This window comes from Spodoptera frugiperda, chromosome 1 (assembly GCF_023101765.2).
Source record: "Spodoptera frugiperda isolate SF20-4 chromosome 1, AGI-APGP_CSIRO_Sfru_2.0, whole genome shotgun sequence".
Classification (NCBI taxonomy): Eukaryota; Metazoa; Arthropoda; class Insecta; order Lepidoptera; family Noctuidae; genus Spodoptera; species Spodoptera frugiperda.
This window is the reverse complement of record NC_064212.1, coordinates 11,735,939-11,759,077: the sequence shown is the minus strand read 5'-3', so window position 1 is coordinate 11,759,077 and position 23,139 is coordinate 11,735,939. Positions and strand designations below refer to the sequence as shown.

General features: G+C 34.4%; 1 protein-coding gene across 23 annotated transcripts in view; it reads left to right on the top strand.

Annotated features, from left to right (window-relative positions):
* The window catches only part of LOC118273360 (dual specificity calcium/calmodulin-dependent 3',5'-cyclic nucleotide phosphodiesterase 1), a 531,383-nt gene that overhangs the window by 441,175 nt on the left and 67,069 nt on the right, over window positions 1-23,139 (top strand). For 16 of the 23 annotated variants that reach the window (XM_050693908.1, XM_035590291.2, XM_050693916.1 and 13 more), the window contains one exon: window positions 20,422-20,514. The exons of the other annotated variants lie outside the window; for them this stretch is intronic. In XM_050693908.1, the coding sequence (XP_050549865.1) occupies window positions 20,422-20,514 (93 nt within the window). The remainder of the gene's footprint in view (window positions 1-20,421; window positions 20,515-23,139) is intronic. 23 annotated transcript variants of the gene reach the window in all.

The window sequence follows — 23,139 nt, the reverse complement described above, 5'->3', positions numbered from 1 at the left end:
ACTCACCCCTTAGGACTTTGTATGCAAGATAAATGAAGAGCGCTGCAAATATGCTGCAAAGCGATTCAGCGCTGTAGAAACGTGGGACAATGTATTTTTCAAATGACTTCGTATATTCTTTGAAGCGCTTTATAGAATATCAAGTGGCTTCGTCATGATGTGATATTATAGATTATGTTTCTCGATTTGTTTATATGTAATATGTAGTTGTAGGTGCCTAGGTTTGTGAAACATTGTGTTTTAATAAGTATTTTTGCAGTTAATTGAAGTAATTGACAGTGGTAGTAAAGGTATACAGTTTATTCCAGAATGACTGCACGGTTGGTGGGTTGATTGGGCAACCGGCTGCCGCAAACTGTGTACCGGGTTTAATTCCCGCACGGAACTACTTTTTGTGTCATTACAAAATTGTTGTTCCGGGTCTGGGTGTCATATACGGCGAACTTGTCATATTAAAACGCACACAGGAGAAAATCTTAATGTAGTGCAATGTTTTTCACAACGTTATCAATTTTATTCTTAAGATGAAAATCCCTTGTCTGCACAGACCGTAATAAAAATGGCGTAACAAAATAAAATAAATAGTTATAACGTTTCAGGTAACTAATGCCTATTGAAATATTTAACATTTACGGGCAAACAAACAACGGAAACGATCCATTGTTCGAAACTCTATGAAATATAATTATTATTTTATGATTGACAAACAATAAGCGAGAAGTGTTTGCTAAATATTTGGGATCCGATCACTGATTGGTTAATAAACAATACAAACATTCCATTTGTGCCTTTTGTTTATATTACAACCTAACAGGCTGATTTAATGGACGGGTACGCAAATAGATTTTTTTATTAATTAATAATCTACAGCAATAGTTAATAACAAAAAAGATTTTGAAATAATAAGGGTGCTTTTCCAGCTCAGATGTGTTATGTGCTATGCTACAAAGATGTAATACTTACCTAAACTATGAAACTATGTGACCGTTTCCACCGATACTAAGCTACGTAGGTGTGCTATGAAGATGCGCCGCCGCAAAGTTGCTGTGCGAGGAAGATGCGCAGCTCGAGTATGCGTTGTATCGATAGTAGGGAAGCCATCCATAGCGCACATCCATAACACGCATCCATAGCACACACCTTTCCATTTAAAAATGTTTAGCTTAGCTGAGTCTGTTTTCAATTGTGCTAAGCTATGTGTGGTAGCCAAACCAATCCACACCACATCTCTGGTGGAAAAGTACGCTAAAGGTAAAAACCAAAAAATAATCAAGCTCATAAAAAAATTGCAGCTCTAGCTTTTTAACCAAAATCCCTTTTTATTTCTTACAAAAACAAAAGTCCTTCCAATATTCTTTACGCACTTATACGCTACACAATGAACCACCTATAGGCCAGTGCAGATAGGTTTTGAAACAAAAGAAATTTATAGTAGAATGAAACCTATTGGAAATGGAAGAGAATATGCTAAAACAAGAAAAAAAATAAAATTCCACTCCATCCGAGTTCGGGAAGTGGGGGGGAGGGAGGTTTTAAGAGTAAAAATCGGTTTATCGCAATTTTCGGCGAAACTACAAGTCCTATGAAAAAAAGTTAAATGGCAAAGTTGTAGGTAATAAAAAGATCTACAACTTTTGTATTTACACTTTTTTTATATTACTTCAAAATTTTGTGGAAAATTAATAAAACTACGATTTCGGTTTTTTATTCTTATCTTTGACAAAAATATTTATTTTTTAACGAAATTTTGTGAAAACGTGCCTTTATATGTACCAAACACACTGTAATTTTTTGGAATTCAAAAATTTATTTTTTTACCAGATATTGATTAAATACCGAAAAATTTTCCTAATTTTCAATCGAAAATTCACACGTCAAAATATCAGCTTTTTTATAAAATTCGGCAGGCTTTTTATTCGTTGAAATCTCTACTTTTCGATAGTGTAAAAAAAAATAAACGTTACTATGAAAAATGTTCTGAAAAAACAGATGATAGTGAACCGTGGCTGGAGATCGTCTCGCGATTCCCGACGCCCGGAGTGTCTCTGGAGGAGCGAGCGACACTGGGATGACGTCTCCTCCTTCTGCGAAGCAGTCATGCTAGCAAAGAAGGAGGCGGGGCACGTGAGGGAACGAACCTCCTCACCCCCCAGCCTTCGCGAGAGACACTCCGGGCGTCGGGGATCGCGCAAAGAACTCTGGCCTCCGTAAGTACGGGTCTGTAGACGGCAAGCAAGGGTAGCTTGCCGCCCGAACAGAACTAGACCCGTGCATGCGGCGCGTCGCGTTCCGCGCGCGCCTCAAAGAGCCATCAGTCCACCTCAGATGGTGTCTAGTATGGCTGATGCCTGATCCGGAGCTGCGGACTACCTAGCGGGTTTACCGGGACTCCGGCTCGAAAAGCAGGACTGAGAACAGGGTGGTTTTTAGTCAGTAAGAGTCTGACACTCCCTCTCGCCTCACCTAAGGCGAGAGAGGTCATTGGATTGGATTGGATGATTTTGCCACCTTAATAAATAAAAAAGGTTTAGAATTATCTTCAAATAGCAACAAATAAGTACTTAATTAAAACAAAATTCTAAAACTTTCTTATAACATTGTAGATGTCTTATCAAATATAAACATTATTAACTTATTTGATTGTTAATCATAGTATTTTTTTTTATTTATATATTTTTTTTAATTGTCAATGTACCATTAAATCTTGCGCTACATGAGTTAATTGTAATAAATAGCTCAAAATTGTGCATAATGATGAAAAAAAATTTTTTCGATTCGAGTTTTTTTAGTTTATTGCGTTTTTTGAGAACATTTTCCATGGTAACGTAATTTTTTTTTAAACTATCGAAAAGTAGAGATTTCAACGAACAAACAGCCCACCGAATTTTATAAAAAAACCGATATTTTGACGCGTGAATTTTCGATTGAAAATTAGGCAAATTTTTCGGTGTTTATTTAATATCTGGAGAAAAAATATATTTTTCTATTCCAAAGAAATTACAGTGTGTTTGGTACATATAGAGACACGTTTTCACAAAATTTCGTAAAAAAATAAATATATTTGTCAAAGATAAGAATAAAAAACCAAAATCGTAGTTTTTTTTAATTTTACACAAAATTTTGAGGTATGTAATATAAAAAAAGTGCAAATACAAAAGTTGTAGATCTTTTTATTACCTACAACTTTGCCGTTTAACTTTTTTTCATAGGACTTGTAGTTTCGCCGAAAATTGCGATAAACCGATTTTTACTCTTAAAACCTCCCTCCCCCACTTCCCGAACTCGGATGGAGTGGAATTTTTATTTTTTTCTTGTTTTGGCATATTCTCTTCCATTTCCAATAGGTTTCATTCTACTATAAATTTCTTTTACTTTTTAGCTTTATTAGAGGTATCTGCACTGGCCTACTATGCGTTCTCTTTGGTCATCAACTGTGACATTAGCCGTGACAATGAAAACACACCTCACAACTGACAGTTGACCCGCCATGTTGAAACAAAAAGCTGTATTTTGTTTCAATTTCCCGCTCTGTTAAACTAAAAGCAGTTGTTTATAATGAGGTACACTAGCTATAGTATTTAAATGTAAATTCACATGTTGCATTCAATATGCATGAGGAAGAAGTCGTTGTAGGTTAAAAAGAACAATACGTGATACTAAATGCCGCACGCAGAGACAATTTTTACTTATTCCCTAGTAACGATTTTGTATCAAAAACAATTGCTAAGGACTGACTTAAGTAAGCATTAAACAACTCTGAGTATGGTGGTAAGACGGCATTGATACAAACACGTATTTTTCAGGGATTAGTAATACTGTTTTTGCATCAAACGGTTAGATCTGACTGATGGCAATTTACCTAAAGAAAGTAAGTTAAATTTTGGATTTTGTCCTATACACACAAACCTAGGTTTCAATTCTCTGTTAGTAAGTACTACTAAAAAGATCACAACTACCTTCTCTAATTTGTCCCTCAAAAATCCCTCGAATAAAACGGGTCCTTAGATCCTATTGACCCTTTTTATAGCAAACTAACCTCTATTTTCAACGTGACTAAGTAAATATTACGTCGTCACCGTCGACCTCACATATGACTTGACAGCTGACGTGACCTACCCTCGTCCCTAGATAGTTTAGAAAGCCCCAGTGGCTCCATCTATGTTGACATACACGATATGACAGAATGAAAAAAATTTTTTCACTTGTAACACTATACTATTTCGTGACTTACATTTAGGACTTTACAAATAGTAGATACTTAAATTAAATATTTATTCATCGTTTGTGACACTAGTTTTCGTGCACGAACATTAAATAAATAAATTTGTCCTTTATCAAACACACACATTGCCGGTATATAAAACACAATAGAAAATATACGTAAATACAGTACATTGTGGCTCGAGTAGATCTGCGATCACCCAACAGGTTAAATTACAAGATGGAGAGGATCCCTAAACTAATTGATACTGAAACGCCCCACATAACCCTTACAAACTGTCAACAAATAAAAGAAGACCACCCTATAAAAGTTTCTCGAACCACCCTCTATAACCAGACACCTACAAACACAGGTAAGAGTCTCGTAATGAGTTTAGACGGTGCAATTAAACCTGGCAAAGTGGGTCGACGGGTCCAATTTGTAGTACTAAGTTAAAGCCAGATGAATTAGATTAGTTATACGTATGCAATAATACTGTTAGTGTGAATCTTTTTGTATGATTTGGTTTCATGAAATTGAGTTATATTTTTATGGTGATTTCTGGACACGGCATTCTGTTAAGCCGAGTTTTAGTGTAACCACTTTTCGCTATTTGTGTTAGGTTGCTGACAAAGATATGCCTGTTCTTGCTTTTTTATAAAGCAGAGGAAATCATCCTATTACTTCTGCCGCATCGGGCGAGTCAAGAGGGGGTGTCAGACTCTTACTGAGTAAAAATCATTCCGTTCCTACTTCTGCTTTTCGAGTCGGAGCTCCGATAACCCGCTAGGCAATCCGCAGAAGTTTAAATTCCTACTTTTTAGTTCTAATATGAGATTTGAAATTCAAAAACACTTTATTAAATCCGATCTCAACCTTTCTTGAACAATCGTAGAAAGTCTCTTTACATAATAAAACGCATGAAAAAACAAACACACTAAAACAAGTCAACAACCTAATAATAATCCTACTTTATCCACTCTCACAAAAAACAATCAAACTTCAATAATAGCACAAAGTTTCTATCAACGCATCATAAAAGAAGCAAACTGTCGCCATTTTCATAAATATAGCGATTACAACCACAACGCCAGCTTAGCAGGGTACAGTCGTGTAGAAAAACGAATGGCCTGTAACGCTGTAATATCGCAGACACTCCCCATAATATCGTCACATCACTTACGAGAGGGCGCGCCGTACTGTCGCGCACAAAAGTACTGTCTAAGGATTTTTCATTAAGTCGTGCGCGTTTTTATAAAATGATATTAAAGTAAACGAGAAATGTATTGTATGTTCTTTTATTATTTTCTTTTTGGGATCTAATCCCTTACTTAGACTCTGGTACAATATTTAAGAGGTCAGAAACCTGTACGTTTTGTTTCATTTATTAAAGCTTAATTAAGATTATGTAGGTATTTATTTGTGAACAAATATAATATTTTAATATTTTGCTTCGAATTTAAACGAGGCTTAATATTTCTTAAGTACACAAGAACAACATTTAAGTGCAAATAATGTCTCAGTACACACATAGAGTAGTAGTAGTTTGGAAAATAAGAAATACGGAGGCGAATCCATGGGTTCAGTTTATAGTAATCAAACTCATTTCGATTTAAAAGTAATATTGTTCTAGAGCTTCCATGTTCTAATTTACTTTCTGCAAAATTAATTGAATCCTTACTTTGATAGCTCAAGATATCTTATTACTTTATTCATTTCAATTCAACAATTTATAATTAATTCTTGAATTTCAAATTATTTTAACGATCTGTTTTAAATTTCTATAGACTTAACATAACTTTTAACACGAACTAAATTAGAAATTGAATACGTAATTATTACTTTGAATGGTCAAAAATTCAATAGTGTCGATTTAAAACAAAATAATCCTCTTGAAGCGCTAAAAAGTGTACACCTACTTTAAGTCATTTTAAAACACTTTGGATAAAGTCAGAGTTAGATCGTATTATTTTTGAAATTCCAATATTTTTACTTATCATAAAATTACGTTAAAAACAGAAATAAACGGGAATCACCTATTTATGCGGAAGCTAGTATCGTATAAATGTACAAAGCAACATTTATAATAGTCCCTTAAATTATATATTTTTATTTTAAACCTCAAGTTTATAAATAGAAGAATTCAACGTCATCTCAATTGCATCAGACCGCATCAGATTATAAATTGGAAAGTTTGTTTGTGTGGATGTTTGTATATTTGTGCGTCAACCACGCTAAAACTACTGAACGAATTTTGATGAAATTTAGTATACAGACAGGGTGTGAAATGACTTGGGTGACTTCCTATCCCACCATAAACAACTTTACAAAATAAACAACTAAATTAACGTTTACCTACTTTTACAGTTCACAAAACACTTTTGTTATTACATGTCTCAAGTTGTTGGCTAAAACAACACACGTTGCCTTCCATTTAATTGATTAAAACGTTCTATAATCGATTGTATTTTCGATGTCAACATTTGTGTGCTCGATTGTACACAAATAGACGTTTGCTGACACATGTCGTCTTGATAAGTTCAGAACAATTCCTTTTTATTTTTATTTTTTTTTGTAGGAAAGCTTTTTTAAGTAAAGAACTTCTACGTTTTTTGGAACACCATGATTTCTACAGCCCGAAAAGAAGAAATAAGAGAAGATTGACCATTTACCATTATTACAAGATACTATATTTTCTGCTAATCTCATAGAAGATAGCAGAACTCTACAGATCGTTGAAACTACATAAGAAGAAAAAGAAAAAAATCACAAACTCATAAATTGAATTTTATGAGACTTTAACGTGTTACCATTTATAGAAACAAACTGAAACTCTTCTTGAAGTTATAACCCCTTTCTGATTACATGCATGAAAAGTCACCATGATCAACAGCCTTCTCTGTCACGCTTATCAAGCCCACATAAACACATTATAGCGCCTTCATTCGTAATAGAAATAGCACAAGCGGATATTATCTTATATTGTTCAAGCAGTACGTAGGAAGCATCCAATGTATTGCGGTTTGTTCGCAATAAACGTACACAAGTACCATCGTCGTCTACCAAGACTTCCAACCTTAATGTCAGCCAATAAAGTTTATTTTTATTACTCGCTTTCCAGCTAAGAATAGCCTGCCGCATCGCTTCCGTGGGTGTTGTAGGTGACAGAAGATACAATTCTAAATGAATAAAAAGAAGTATTTAGCTGTTTGCTCCTGTAAATATTTTTAAAATAAAGACTTTAAAATATTAGGGCGGTATAAAAATTGCCGTTGAGTATGTGTAAATGGTTTTTCTACTCTAGGTAATTATATTAAAACTTAGTGCCCTGAATCCGATCTATTGATAAAATGGATCCTAGGATTTTGTTGGCTTTTGTTTTTTTCAATGAGAGCCAATCTATTATTTCTCAAGGCCACTATTGGTCTTCTTTATTGCTGATAATGAATGTAAAAATAGTGATAAACTTTATTTCTCTTGAATTTGATATAGAGTTTGGTAGAAAAAGTATTATTAGAGTTTTCGAAACGTTATCTATGTACTTATTATTATGTATGACAAGCTTCTACCAGTAGCTTCACCCACGTTCCCATATAAAAGTGGGCTAGTTGTTATTCAAGACCATAATATATTCCTGTTCCAAATATCATCTCGATTCCTCCAGCCGTTTTGACGTGAAAGAGTGACAAACAAATATGTATACAAACTTCCGTATATATAATATTAGTAGGATTCCATGTTCTGTGTCATATACAGAACCTGTTCTGAACTGGATACAACCTCATTTGTAGATTGATGACATGTTCTACATGATGATATAATCTATCAAAGGCTAATTGAATGTTAGACTCGGGTCGTGACGTCATGTGCCATGTGCATTTAATATCTTAATGGATTTCACTACAATGGTACGCGTTCGATTCGCTGGTTAGAAAGTGATTGGGTATTGACTACCTATTATGTGAACGACATCTCATTACGTATAAATAGTAGCGTAAGTATATGGGAGATTTCTAATTAATTGGTTATTCGTAGATATACATAATAATATATTTTACTGTAGTTAGGTCAACGGGGTATCAAATGTCTAGAAAGCAGGCACCATTGTCACGTTGCACATCACTTAAAAATCAATTTTCCTGTCAATTAATTAATTCCAAAGAACGTATCTACGAAATGTACAAAACTTTCTGAGACAGCTCTTTTCGAATAAAAACTACATCCAAGATATATTTTCATAAAATAATAAATTTCACTTGCACCGACTTTATCAGAAGTAATATGAAACTTGGTCATTAAAGCTGAAAACTTGAAGGTAAGTACTGAAAGCAAGAACTGTGCTCTATAATGAGTCAAAAAGGTTTTTAATTTCAGGAAAACTATCGAGTTTACAACGTTGTCCGGTTTCATGTTGTAATATTACTTACGTTTGATCCACTCTTGAAGGTTTGTGGGGCACCATTCAAGGGTATCCATTGACAACTCCTATTACTATGCTAGAGTGACCGGAGTGATACCACGACCTCACAGATAACCGACATGAAACAACGCTTGCGTTGTGATTCCTTATGTGAGTGAGGTTACCGGAGGCCCAATTAGCCAAGAGAAAAGATTGTGAAGGGGTTCCCAATCTTCTCAATTCTCGATTGTCCCCCAACAACACTTAAATTCCTAACCCCAAAAGGTCCAAGGTGGGAGAAGACATTGGATGATTTTACCCCTCAAAAAAAAATCTAAAAGTCCAGCAACGCACTTGTAATGCCTCTGGTGTTTCGGGTGTCCATGGAACGCGGTGATTTCTTACCATCAGGTGATCCGTCTACTCGTTTACTATAAAAAAAAATCTATATGACATCTACGAGTTCACGTTTTATGTATCTTTCGAACGAAAGTTTAAGTAGGAGTGACTTGCAGTTCGATAGTTTTTTATTACAAAACTTTGGGGTCCCGAAATTGAGAGTAGTTCCAAACTGCGTTACAAGTTCATTTCAGTCAAAGTTTTTACTCTTTTGTTGAGAAGATTGAATCGTTTTTGCAGATTCATTAAAACTGTGTTTGCATCCATCCGAATAAAGACAGTTTCTTGAATTTAAGAAATTGTATTTATGGTTTAGAACTTTAATATCTTTAACTTGCTTCATGATTTAAACGATAGTCGAACAATTAAAATATGAGTATTGAGTATAAGTTACATGTACATTTTTTACGACTGCACGGTTCGTGCGGTGGCTGGGCAACTGGCTGCCGCGCAACGAGTAGCGGGTTCGATTCCCGCACGGAGCAACTCTTTGTGTGATCCACAAATTGTTGTTTCGGGTCTGGGTGTCATGTGCATGTGAACTTGTATGTTTGTAAACGCACCCACGACACAGAAGAAAATCCTAATGTGGGGCAACGTTTAAAAAAATACTACCATTTAATGCTATTTGTGTAAGACAGAACACAAAAGTAATGTCTAAAACCTAAGTAAATCAATTAATTCTCAAGTACCTTAAAACAAAAACCATCGTATATTATACATAATCAAAGTCCTCTAACACTACACACTATACATTTCCTTAGTAATTGGCGTCCATTATCAATGTGATCAATGACACATTGCACATCAAAGGTGATTAGCCGGTAATGGTTGGCGCGCTGTAACTGAACGCCTATAGACACAATAGACACATTTATAGTGTTTGTCCTTTTATATAGGTGAAGGTTACAGATACAGTAAGGAAATTGGATCATTGGTTTTGAGGATCGTTTGTATATAAAATTGCTAACTTATTTATTTATATGTGTGAAAGAGAGCAGAAGTGGACTGCCTCATTGGTCGAGTGGTCGGAAATGCGACTGCGACAAGGGATCCCGAGTTTGATTCCAGGGACGGAGAAAGTATTAGTGGGCTTTTTTCGGTATTTCGAAAATTTCTTAGTAGTAACACGGAGTCTGGAATCGTGCCCAGTATATGACAATAGGCTCACCCCCTATTACATGGGACTTATAACACAAGTGGAGAAAAGTTATATATCAGCATAACGTGCCGTAATGTGCACCTCTGCCTACCCCTTCGGCAATAAAAGGCGTGACGTTGCATGGATAGAAGATGAAGATAAGAACGACTTAAACGTTCTATGAGATAATTAGTTAAACATTTTAAATCAATACTTAAACTTCTCTAAGATTATACAAATCGCAATCGCACTTAAGCACCATTAAGGTACATTTCCGAATAACCTCTAATCACTCCATCTTGGGAGATACATCAATACTCTATGAGAGCATTAATTATTCAATGTTTGTCTTTAGAGGCGAGTGTTGCATGGCTACGTAAACAGCGCTGTTGCCATGGCAACGTCTAATCCACTTATTTAGTTGCTTCTCTTGTGTGGGTATTTAGTGGAGTTCTGCAATTTCGAAACGCAGTATTGAGATATGATGATGATAGATGAGAGTGTTTAGCTGTTTTAAAGGTATTAGGGATTGTATAACATGGTCATTTTATATATACAGAGACATGTTTCAAAGTTGGAAGATTCACATACTCACCTTGCATTCGATTCAAAATGTTTGACTGCCTCGTTGGTCGAGTGGTCGCAATTGCGACTGCCGGGCAAGGGGTCTCGGGTTCGATTCCCGTGTCGGGCAAAGTATTACTGGGTTTTATTCGGTTTTTCGAAAATTTCTCAGTAGTAGCACGGAGTCTGGAATTGTGTCCGGTATATGGCAATAGGCTCACCCCCTATTACATGGGACTTATAAAACAATTGGTGAAAAGTGGGTGTACATTGTATAGCGGCATTACGTGCCGTAATGTGCACCTCTGCCTACCCCTTCGGGGATAAAAGGCGTGACGTTGCTTGCTTGCTTGAAAGTTAGTATGTAAATATTCGTACACATAAAGTACGTCAATGACTTATAAAATGAATATTTATTGTTTGGAAAATAGCAATATATTTCTTCGTACAGCAAATTCTACCTTTTTTCGTAGAAAGAGCTAATAGTGCCTGAATTATGTAGGTGGAGATTTAGTGAGTTTTATCTCAGGGAGGCGTAAAGAGAATAGAAAGAACAAATTGAGGCGTTAATGGAACAAAATGGCGGCTAAACCTGTGTCTTTTTTTTAGATTAAACAAAAATATTCAGGTCAAACCCTTTTTGGGAGATTTTTGGAATGGTCTGCTACTGACTATAAATAGAATTGTTTTTGACAAGTTGATCCTTCATCTTATGTGGGTGTAAGACTGTGAGTACATAAAACATTGTTTCTTTTATGTTTATAAAAGTATTTGTTGACGAGTACTCAATGTAGGCGTGTATGAAAATGTATTTTTAAAAAGGTACGTTAAAAAAGTCTTGCAAACACAGGACATAATATTTAAACTTAGGTACTCAGGATCCTCAAATATATTTTTACTTTTTCTCAAACAAAAATAAACAAACGACCCTTTAACACAAGAGCAGCAAAACAAGCCAACGACAGCTTGTAAAAAAAGCAGCCATCAATCAGTTCTCGGCATTATCACCTCAGTGAACGGCGAGCTACGTCGATAACAAGCCAGGATAAATTTATGAGGGGCCAGCTCGCACTTTTATAACCTGATACGGCCTCCATCTTTCTATCGGGATCTGATAACCACGACCACACTTCCTTGTTCTCGGAAAATAAGGGGTTGTACAACGATAGTTTTTAAAGTAGGTCAAGAAAATATTGATATATGGCGCGTATGTGGGTAAATGAAAGTCAATGGAGTATGTTAGTGGATGGTGATTTATGGGTTCTGTCTATCATGAGGTGAAAAATAAATGAGGGGAAAATTACGGTTTATTTTGTGGAGCAAATAAGTAATAATGTTATTTAAAAAAATAAGTGCTATGTAGGTTGTGCTACGAAAATAATATATAATATGCATCTGGAAAGCCAGATACTAGATGAATTAATTTATTTAAATGACTGTCTTTACAAAACCTAAAAAGTTTAGAAAAATTGGATCAAATTTCACAAATCAGAACCAAAAACTACAAGACACAGGTACCTAAAAGATTTTCTAATTCTACTAGAACAATACAACTTTAAATTCCCCCAAAGAACATTAAAATATTTTACAATCAAATCTCTGTAGTAAAAGTTATAAAACTAAGATCCACAATAAAGTACAAACTGCAGAAGTACAAGGTTTTATAAGAAATAATACAAATGTTTTGAAGTGTAAGCCCTTGGAAGGCATCTTGGGTTTGCCGCTAACGTAAATCTTGTTGGTATAACGCTCTGGCTCCTACTCGTAAAGCTCGGTGCAAAACTCAAGGGAACGGCTCGCAAACTGAGAACCAAGGAATATTAGGATTATGCTATGAACTGTGAGCGATTTGTCTGTAATCTTATTGCTAAGCGCTTTAAAGGAAATTAGTTTTTAATATGTAATATTGTAGTTAGTGAGAGAAATATTTCTTAATCACATTTTTCGAAAAGGTTTACTTCGGTCGAATTAAAAAAAAAGTTTAGCTGACTTGGGTATCAAATCTGAAGAGTTTGTGTATATGTTTGTTACTCAATCACGTTAAAACCTTGAATTGAATTCAAGGTTTGAAATGAATGGATTGGGATGAAGTTCGGAACAGTAGGTACCCTTAATACGTTTTTGCTGCGGTTCTAATGAACTAACAAATCAGAACGTCAAGGAATTCGTCATTCAGTCGAACTGAGCCTTCAGTATCAGGCCACATTTTATCTCACGGAAACGCGAACGAAGCCGCGGGTAGTAGTTTTAATAAAATGATGGTCTGAAATAACACACTTTCTATCTCATGGGAATGCGATCAAAACTGCGGGCAGAAGCTATTATAGCATAATTTATGGAGACACATTAATTCATTTTTATAATAAAGTCCGTTCCAAAAGTAATACTAATCCATAGTTAAAACTTCTGTTCCAAATAAATTAGTTCATTACCCAGTGAGACACTTAAAATTTAACAGATCTCCTCTGCTATAACTTGGGCGCAGTACTAGCCTTTTATTGGCATTTTTATTGTGGCAGAGCAATCGTGTCCCCGCCACGTAAACTAGGATTTGGTTTTCTATCCGGACTTATTTAAAACCATGTTTTGTACTTGTTCTTTTTGTTCCTACCAATTTAGTACATCTACACTAGGGTCCTATTTATGTGGCCTTTAAAAAATATGGGTATTTTGTTTCCTAGGTTTTTTTGTTCCGTATCGAAAGCTAGTTTCTTTTTTACCTTTTAATATAATTGGAAAAGTGTGTTACTCTTTTGAGAGAATTGAAATGCGATTTTATACAGTATGTGATGAAATCGGTTGAATATTTTTTGAACACGGAAGGAGCTCACAGTCTCGATTAAAACCATTCGATTACTTAATTAATTATCGATTTATTGTGTAATTAATTAATATCGACTCAAAATATAAAGGCTTGTTCCTTCATTACAACAGCTGCTTATTAGCTGGTATACGTTGGAACGTAGCTCTGGTAAATAGGTGTGTTGTACCGCTTCTAGTTTATTTAGCAGTTAGCTTAGTTTACCTACCGTGGTGTACATGTAACACGCGAGTACATTCGGTAGCAAAAAGTTAATATTAACAAGTAATTTTAAGAAATATTGATTTAAGACGATCGAGATCTTTAAAATAAGAAACAGTAAGTAGATCTTTACATGTTATTAACAAATAGTGTTATTTTTAAGTACGTCTTTCACTATTTGGCAATTCAGAAGATAAGGTACGCTTGCGCCCAGATCTGCAGACTATCTAGTGGGTTACCGGGGCTCTGGCTCCAAAAGCTGGTATAGTAACGGGGTAGTTTTTAGTTAGTAAGACTCCTAACCCACTCCCTTTCGCCTCGGCCAAGGCGGGAGAAGTAATTTTATGATTTTCCCATCTAAAAAAAAGGTACGCTTGCAGATTTTTGCTAGTTGACTGATCAGAATTATTACTTCTGTTATCATTATAAGAAAGATAATTAGCAAATATTAGATGCAACTCCGAACTTCACAGTACTCTCAATTTCCGTATCAAAGGTTTTTCAATATTTGTTTACCATTTAGGGAACGGAGAGTAAAGTTCCCTAAGAAAAGGAGGATCCTCCGACCAGGCGAGGTGTTCAGCCTGGCGGGCTTTCTGCCCAACTGTTGTTGGTTGGGATTTTATATCCGTGTTATTTCGCATGTAAACTTCATATGTGCGATGCAGGATATTTGTGACGTCATCCGTTGATTTGATCGTCGATAGTCTATGTGCGACTTCTGTCATCTGTCACTTCTTGTCACTTGTCAGAGTGTCGCCACAACCAGACTCACATTTCTTTCAATAAGTTCGCGTCCACGTAGCAATTTGGTGGTTACACAAAATTCAATTCGATAATCTACTTTTGTCGTGAAATGTACTAAGACGGTGAACTTTGAACATACCGCTTACTTTCTTAGCACGTGACTACCACAGTCTTGTTCAACTCCACGTTGATTAACAACCTTGAACGTTAAATAAATCAAATGAGAATTTAGAGCTTCTTTTTGTTTAACCTTTTTATGCCTGTGTAAGAGAAAAATTTGTTCCTTCATTAAGCAAAAGTAAAAGGATTGATTATGTAGGTACGTTCGATTTTCGACCTTGTTTGCTTTGTACTTTTATAAAGCCTGTAATATGCCATGATTCAGATCTCATTTGAACCGAAATTGTAGGCATAGGTGTTTTATAGGAAACTTTATGTCTGTATCTTTAGTACGAGTTTGCTTTACGTTTTAAGTAATCGAAATGAGGGCCTGCTAAGCATTCTGATTGGTTGGTTTATTCGAGCCGGCCAATCAGAGCGCCGTTTCTATCTCGTTCAACGTAAAGCAAACTCGTACTAGGGCTACTGTTACCTTGATACTTTTACATTGTAGGAATGATTATAATGTCCCACACTGAACCCAATAAAATAATTATGTTATTCCGATTACGAAGATATGCAACAATCATTACCGTCAATACAAGACCACAACAACAGTTCAATTCGCAATATAACAGTACCACAAAATCAAAATAACAAATACTAAGCTTTAATACAAATACAAATAAACCCACAATCCAATACAAACATGTCGACGTATAAATAATCCCAGTGAAACTAATGCTCTACTCGCCGTCCTAATTGCTATACGAGTGCGATATTATTTTGTCCGCCATAAGCCCCAGGATAGCTCGTGTTATTATCATTTGATCAACGTAAATAATTTATCTTGTGAAACATTTGTATTGGCGGTTGAGGTGTTGAATATTGAACGGGGTAAAAAGAAATGTTTTGTATACAACAAAGATACAGATGTGTGAGTTTAGTAATGGAGTTAGTTATAATTAGTAATTTTTATGAAGTTCTTTTTCTTCTCCTCTAATAATATCTTTAGAATTATTTCTTTGCTAGTTGTATTCGTATTTTTAAAGATGTTCTTTTTCTTCTCTCCTCTAATAATATTTTCTTTTTTATTTCGTTGCGGGATCCAAGACTGTTATTCATGTCTTTGGGACTTCGTGTTCTGGTGTTTTCATGGTTGTATCTACTGTAGATCCTGGCTTACAGGAGTTGCAATTTTGGGAGGTTATGGCGGGATTGTCCCATCAAAAAAAAGTGTTATAAATAATGAGAAGATATATTTTACCCGGTGCTAAATAATTGAAGGCATTCTATCAAAATAGTCATTGATATATAGCCAAATAGAGTTCAAATGCCTACTGTAGATATAAATCAGAGGTTCCCAACCATATAGGTTCCGGACTATATTTTACTTTTGGACCATTATTTACTTACTAGATAAATTGCTACGCCCTGACAGGGGCGTGTACTGTACTAGTAGTATATATTGCCTCTATGTATGTACATTGTCCAATAAATAAATAAATAGAACACACAACAAAATTCCAGTGTTACAAATGAAACTCCCACCATCAACATTTAATACGGATCAGGTACTAATTTTATTGTCACAACTTTGTTAAGGTACCGTCACAAAATCGAAACAGCTAACACAGAAATGGGCAACAAAAGCCGGAATTTTGTAACAAACGAAACGACATACTGAAATAGACTGTAACATTTTCAATTTTATTGTTTTACTTATGCATTGTGCTTCTTTGTTTCAGGTAAACATCATATTATTGAGCTGTATTCATTTCGTGAGTAACACACAACAAAAGGGATGCGGTTTAAACTGTTCCAGAATGTCCACAAAACCAATTTCATTCACAATATTGATGTTCAATGGCTACACGTCGAGCAATACAAACCAGTTTATCATGGTCTTGTTTTGTATGATCTTTCCGCACATTTGACGGTCAGTTTATACTGGTTTGTCCTCACTTGATATGTAGCCGTGTACATACTGAAAAACAGAAAAGTTCCGCCCAGTTTTGGGCAAATATTTCGAGCAAATAAAGTCTTACGTTAAATATTAATATCATACATTAATATGTCAGTATTTTACTTTATAAAATATGAATTTACAGTTAATATTTTAGGTAATATTTGCAGAAGTAAAGGCTTCAATTTTTGACTGAAGTAATAAGCTTTTATGAGCAGTATTGATCATTTTAATTCATGAGTAATGGATTCAGCAAAATGATGTTGAATAAAACAATAAATGATTCGCTCACTGCATAATATTTCTACGAAACTTGGGTTTATGATTTCGTTAAGCATACAAACTCTTCAGATTTCTATGAAATTATATAATGTGTTTTTTATTTTACTCTCAATGTGTAGACACATTTCATTTTTAATTAGTCTTTGTGAGGATTTTAACGGAATTTTAAATTAAAAATCATGGTGAATGTGACAAATGTGCTCATATGCCACCAGAGAACACACAGAGGTAGTTACAAGGTAAATACTTAGATGTATGTATTCGTATTGTGCCGTTCAAAATAATGACAACAATACGACGTAGGTAGGTACCTGTTCGTAGTCTAAGTCAATTTTGAAAACGCTAAACATCATAAATTATAACAATTCTACCACTATTATTTAGGAAACAGAGAGTAAAGTTCCCTAAGAAAAGGAGGATCCTCCGACCAGGCGAGGTGATCGTGTCTGGCGGGCTTCCTACCCGCTGTTGTTCGTTGGGATTTTCTATCCATGTTAATTGGCATGTAAACTTCATATATGCGATGTAGGATTTATGACGTCATCCGTTGATTTGCTCGTCGATGGTCTATGTGCGACTTCTGTCACTTGTCACTTGTCAATGTGTCGCTACAATTACTTTTATATCATAGTGGTAAAAATTACGTAAAATTTATAAGTAGATAAGTTGTGACAATATTTTTAAAATTATCGTATATTTTTTATTGTTTTGACTAAATTCTGTTTAGGTTTTAACCTATTTCCCAAAAATACGGAGGATCTCAATTCACCGGTATGTTGTTTTTGTGTGTATATTAATTGTTATATAATTGAGTAAATACCTCAGTTTTTCCACAGTATTTTTATGATATCATATTTTAAAGAAAGAAATCTCATCAAAATAATACTCATGAAACAAAGATCATCCGAGCTACGAATGAAAGTATTCTTTGAAACTCATACGGTTAAAATAATAAGACTTTCTAAGTTTCCACACGAAGAAATCTGTCGTCGAACAAATATTGGATAGCATTGGAAGGAAGAAATTGAAAATTTATTTCACAGTTTTATGCAACAAAGTTTCCGTTGTTAGCACATAAAGTAATGGTTTTAGTTGGTTTCTTTTTAGAGTAAAAAATATTTAAAGTTTACTTTAGTCTTTAGTCGTCAAATATCTATAACTTTTAACAGTACGTATTCTTACGAATATGTGTATGTTTGGCCACTTACACAAAATTTTATAAAAACTTAAACGTACTTAGCTGTACACGTTTATTCAATCACAAATTGTTACCGCATCTCAATTTAAAACAGGCAATACAAAGAAATTTGGAGCAAAGTTACTTTAAAAATACGTAGGTATATGAAACCGAAGGCAATTTCATAACAGACGACTACCTAACCAAAACGGAGTCAACTGAGCAATACAGCCATCAAAGAGATTGAATTCTCGTTAAGTTTGACTGCAAACAAAGTTACTAGCATCCAAAACCTACAAACACAGAATGCTCTCTTCAATGTGTCTGTGACAGAGTAGAAAATCAAACAACACCACTCCAACATAGATAGACCTTCAATCATACCACTTCTACTTGTGTTAAGAGACCAACTTATACTAGATAATCGGCATGATTTGCCACCAATTCCGTGTATTAATTATTACGAAAGATTCGAAAGCACGTATGGAATAGGAACGCCAATACGAGAAACAAAATGGTAGCTGGAATCTGTTTACAAAGCTTTATGATTTAGAATGGACTTAATTAATGTTTTTCTGAATTAATATTTCTAGGATAATAAGGGAAATAGAAAAATAACGCTAATTGCGTATATTTTTTACAATTATAGCTGAAGTATTGTTGAATCGAATATCAATGAATTTTAATTTAGACTTTCAGAAAAAGATGATAAGTTTTAATTTACAGTTAAGAAGAAGCAGATTGTTGATTGTAAAAACTTGGCCATTCAGAAAAATAAAACAAAAACAGAAAAAAAATATGTATTCAAATACATTATCGAAAAAAAAATACAAATTCAATTTACATCGTTTCATTGAAGCAGTGTAAACCGGTTTTATCCTCATTTTCGTCTTAAATAAAATTGAAAAACTATTTTCGTACGTAGCTTTGATATTCCCGATTTTTGGATAATCCTTTATATTGAAGTATAACTTGTTAATGTACGGAAAATGGTAAATCCAAATGGTTTTTACTTCAGTGAAACTAAAAATTGGAAAAATAAATATGTTTTACGTAAAATTCAGCTGAACACTCTGATAACTACGTAATATTTTCTGTTTTTTTTGTGTAGAAAGCTTGCCTCTGTGTCGTATTCGAAATGTAACTTTTAAAGGCAAATTATATAAAATTCTATATTAGCTAGGTATAATAATAAATCTCCTATCTCGATTTCGATCGCGATGGCCGGTCTGTCTAACTTAGACTAATCCACTACGCTTTAGATATTACGGTGCATAAGATGTATGTGCACAAACACAGGTGCACTCTCAGTTCCCTTATGCTCTAAACCTGACGAAATCCGATTATAATTTAGATTACAATTAAGTACTAAGTTAGATACATTTACAACGTACATACATCTATAGCAAAATGCTGTATAAATTAATATTAGGTACTTATACATCTATGTATGTATCAGATTTGCTACGTACAATGTTACAGGATCATTTTGCAACGTTGCTGTATCACGTTGTGCTACATGTTACTGAACACATCGCTCGCTCAGTGAATTTGCAACTTTGCATAACTCCGCTCAGTACACACCTCCAATTATGCAGAAAGCTCATGTCAAACAAACCTGTGTGATTGAAAATGTATAATACTTAATACTTCAGTATAACTTAACGTTTGCCACCTATTCCATAAAAAACTGCCGTACCCAGAGTCATACTACTTAACCCAGTCCTTAAGAAGGTAGATGACTAATTTTTATCTTACACCTATTCTTTTTTCTGGAAAATTGTGTGTAAGCCTATAACATAATAATTAATTTATAATGTCTCCACGAAAATATCGTGTTCCAATACCGGTATCGAGAATGTTGGTAAACATTATTTTAAATCATATAATCCAAAGGATTGTACATTCAAGGAAATAAGAACAACAAACGCAACAGTTTCAGACTTTATTTATTGTAACTGAGCAAATTACCTACTATCGAAAAACTCGTCATAGGAAATCACATTTCGGGCTTCAGAGACCACGTAATACGTTTAGGAAACAAACTGCTATGAATAAAAACAAACACACATAACATCAAAATACTGGTTGGGTGATTTGACAATTTGTCGTTGTTAAATATGGTATTTCGTTGGACGAATTTAAATTTAAAATTTTAGTAATGCTACATAATCATCAATATCGATCGTTTGAAGCTACATAATGCTAACAATCGCAGATATCAGTAAACATTAACCACACTTTTTTATCTTCATATCACCTCTAAAGTAATTTCCATTTTACTCCTAAAAATTATTCCAGCAGTCCAGCCAATTCTTTTAAAATTACTTCATACTCCAGTACCTACTTCATCACCTTCTATGCAGTAGAAACTATCACTCATATATCATGTTCTTGTTCATAATCTGTTGGTTCATGTTGCAGTGGCGAGTCCTCCGGGAGGCGCGAGTGCTCCACGGGAGGAGGCACCACCCCGCCCCCCGCCACCACCCGCGCCCCGCAACGGCACCCCTCCTAGTAAGCACGGTTTTACAAATGTGGCAGTTGTGGCAATAGGACCTACATCTTGTCTTATAATAAAAGAAAAACAGACAATTGAATTTACAAATTATCGTAAACAGACTTTGACTTAGGTATTAACAAATTAAAACTTTTATAAAGTACATATATACTGATAATATGGACAGTTGTTGTATATGTTTGCACACATAGTACAGTACAAAACACATGCCTTAATTATAACGTAAAAACCGAACGAGTTTTGAGGAAAACGCCAACTCGGCAGCGCAGGTTTCAAAATAAAACTTTTCGTGAAAGTTCAGAGATTTTCCAATTTAAATTCAGATGTTGACTGAAATGTAGAACATGTTTTCCTTTGAGCATAACCATGTTTACCAAATGTAGCGTAAAACCGAGAAACTGATTGAAAAGCTATCGATAGTTTTTAATTAATTAGAAGGAAAATTTCGAACCAAAACATCCTGTTTTTTCACAATTTCTTAGTAAGAATTGATATACTTTTCCTCAACGGTATCAATGTCTAAGATGTTAATTATCTATCGCCACAGCTGCCACATATCGTGCACGTTACCTTTCGTCTGTCGTCGTTTGTTTTTCGACTCCCGCGCATCCAACACTTCACGCTTGCGTCATTTATACGATGATTACTATTCCTCCTACAGTCTATACATTGGCCAATATTACATACATATTTGAATGTATTATAAAAATAAAATGGAATGGACATCCAAAACGCTTAGAAGAATTATTTTTTAGATTAGATTTTGATTTTTAGAATATAAAATGAACTCCTTTGTGGCTTTAACACTTGCGTTAAAAAGTACACACAATCCTTAATACGAGTTTGCTTTAGAAGGCGTTCGGCACTCTGATTGGCCGGTGCGAATAAATCAACCATTCAGAGGCAGGAACGCGCTCTCGTTCGAACAAACTCGTACCAAGGGTACAGATTTGGTGAACGTTTAAAATTAATATCAAGGAAACTTTTAAGATACATCAAAATGTAAGTAACATTGGTCATATTTCCCCTTTTTCAGTTTTATACTCCTTTTTATAGATTTAATAGGATTTTGTTTTCGGGACTAAAGCCACTAGCCAAAATTTGATCCTTAGGTTACCTTACACATACTATGTAGCTCCCTTACTACTTACCTTGATAGTTTACAAAATAACCTATGCACAAATAGTTCCCTTACAATGTAGTTTTAGAACTTTGCAAACCTAAACTGCTTACAATTTCCCCTCTTGTCGTTAAATGTCACTAAGGATTATATTTCTTCAGATTATTGCGCAGAACTTTGTGAAGACTATTAAAATACTATTCGCAACTAATTTGAAACGACTAGTTTTAATGTGATTAAGTCTACAGTCCTCTTCTTAATAGATAGGATTATGAATTTATAGTAACCTTATTATATTATATATTAATCTATTTTCAAAAGTCAATTCATTTCTAACTTTATTTGCTACGTAAAACGTCACATTTTATCATAACCACTAAAGTCTGTAAAACACGAAAACTAACAGCTAGTCCGCCTAAATATTATAATGTACAAGCAAACTGAACAAGCCTGAACACCATTTAAATGTGAACATCTAAATTCACAGTACGTTTTAGTTGAAACAATTTCATGATGTTCTACACAAGTACACGATTCTAGTGTCTATATCGACGTAGGAAATGTTCATTGTATTTTAATGCCACACTTGGCTACAATTCGGACTCGCAATTAACACAGGCTACAAAGATGTTTACTACTAATTCATTGTTCTACATTCGAATGTGTTATTTATGCAAAAGCTGTAGTAAGATAAGGGAAATTGATCATCATCATTATGTGACTTGGTGGCTGGGCAACCGGCTGTGTGTAACTTACATGTTTGTAAACCCACCTAAGACATAGAAGAAAATACAAGTTTGGGGGAACATTTAAAAAAAATATAAATATCATTACCAGTCAGCCAGTTTTTCGTTCACAGCTAAGAAATGATGATTGGACACGAAAATTCAATGGAATGGGGAAATATTTCAGTATTCTTTACTTATTATTCGAATTACTTGAAAACTATTCATATCAGGCAAAATATCAAGTCAAGTAGACACCTACACATTATACGCTGTTATTATAGTTTAGGTAAAAACACTATTCGAAAAATATTTTTCATTAAACTCATGACGGACAGCATCATTATTTTTTATCTTCATCACTGATGAGCATTTCTTTTTTATTTTAATCACATTATAAACCTCTCTATGTGTGTGTGTATTTTTCATATCTTTTTTCACATTGGTTTTAATTCTTTTTTATGTGTTGTGTTTTCCTCTACATATTCTTTCTCTTTCTACCTTCAATTAATTCGATGAAATACGTTTTTGAAATCAAAACTCTTCTTCTTGGTGTTGTGTTGCATGGGTTTGTATAAATGTTTTCCTGAAACTAATTATTATTATTCTCTTACACTGTTTTTATTTTTTACTTTTCTTGAGAAAAAGCATTTTTTTATCTGATGTATCAATGTGGTTTTGATTTTCCCTCTCTTTAACCGATTTCAAAAGAAAGGAGGTTTTATTTTGACCTGTATGTATTTGCGTGATTACCTCGCGTTTGCTTGAACCGATTT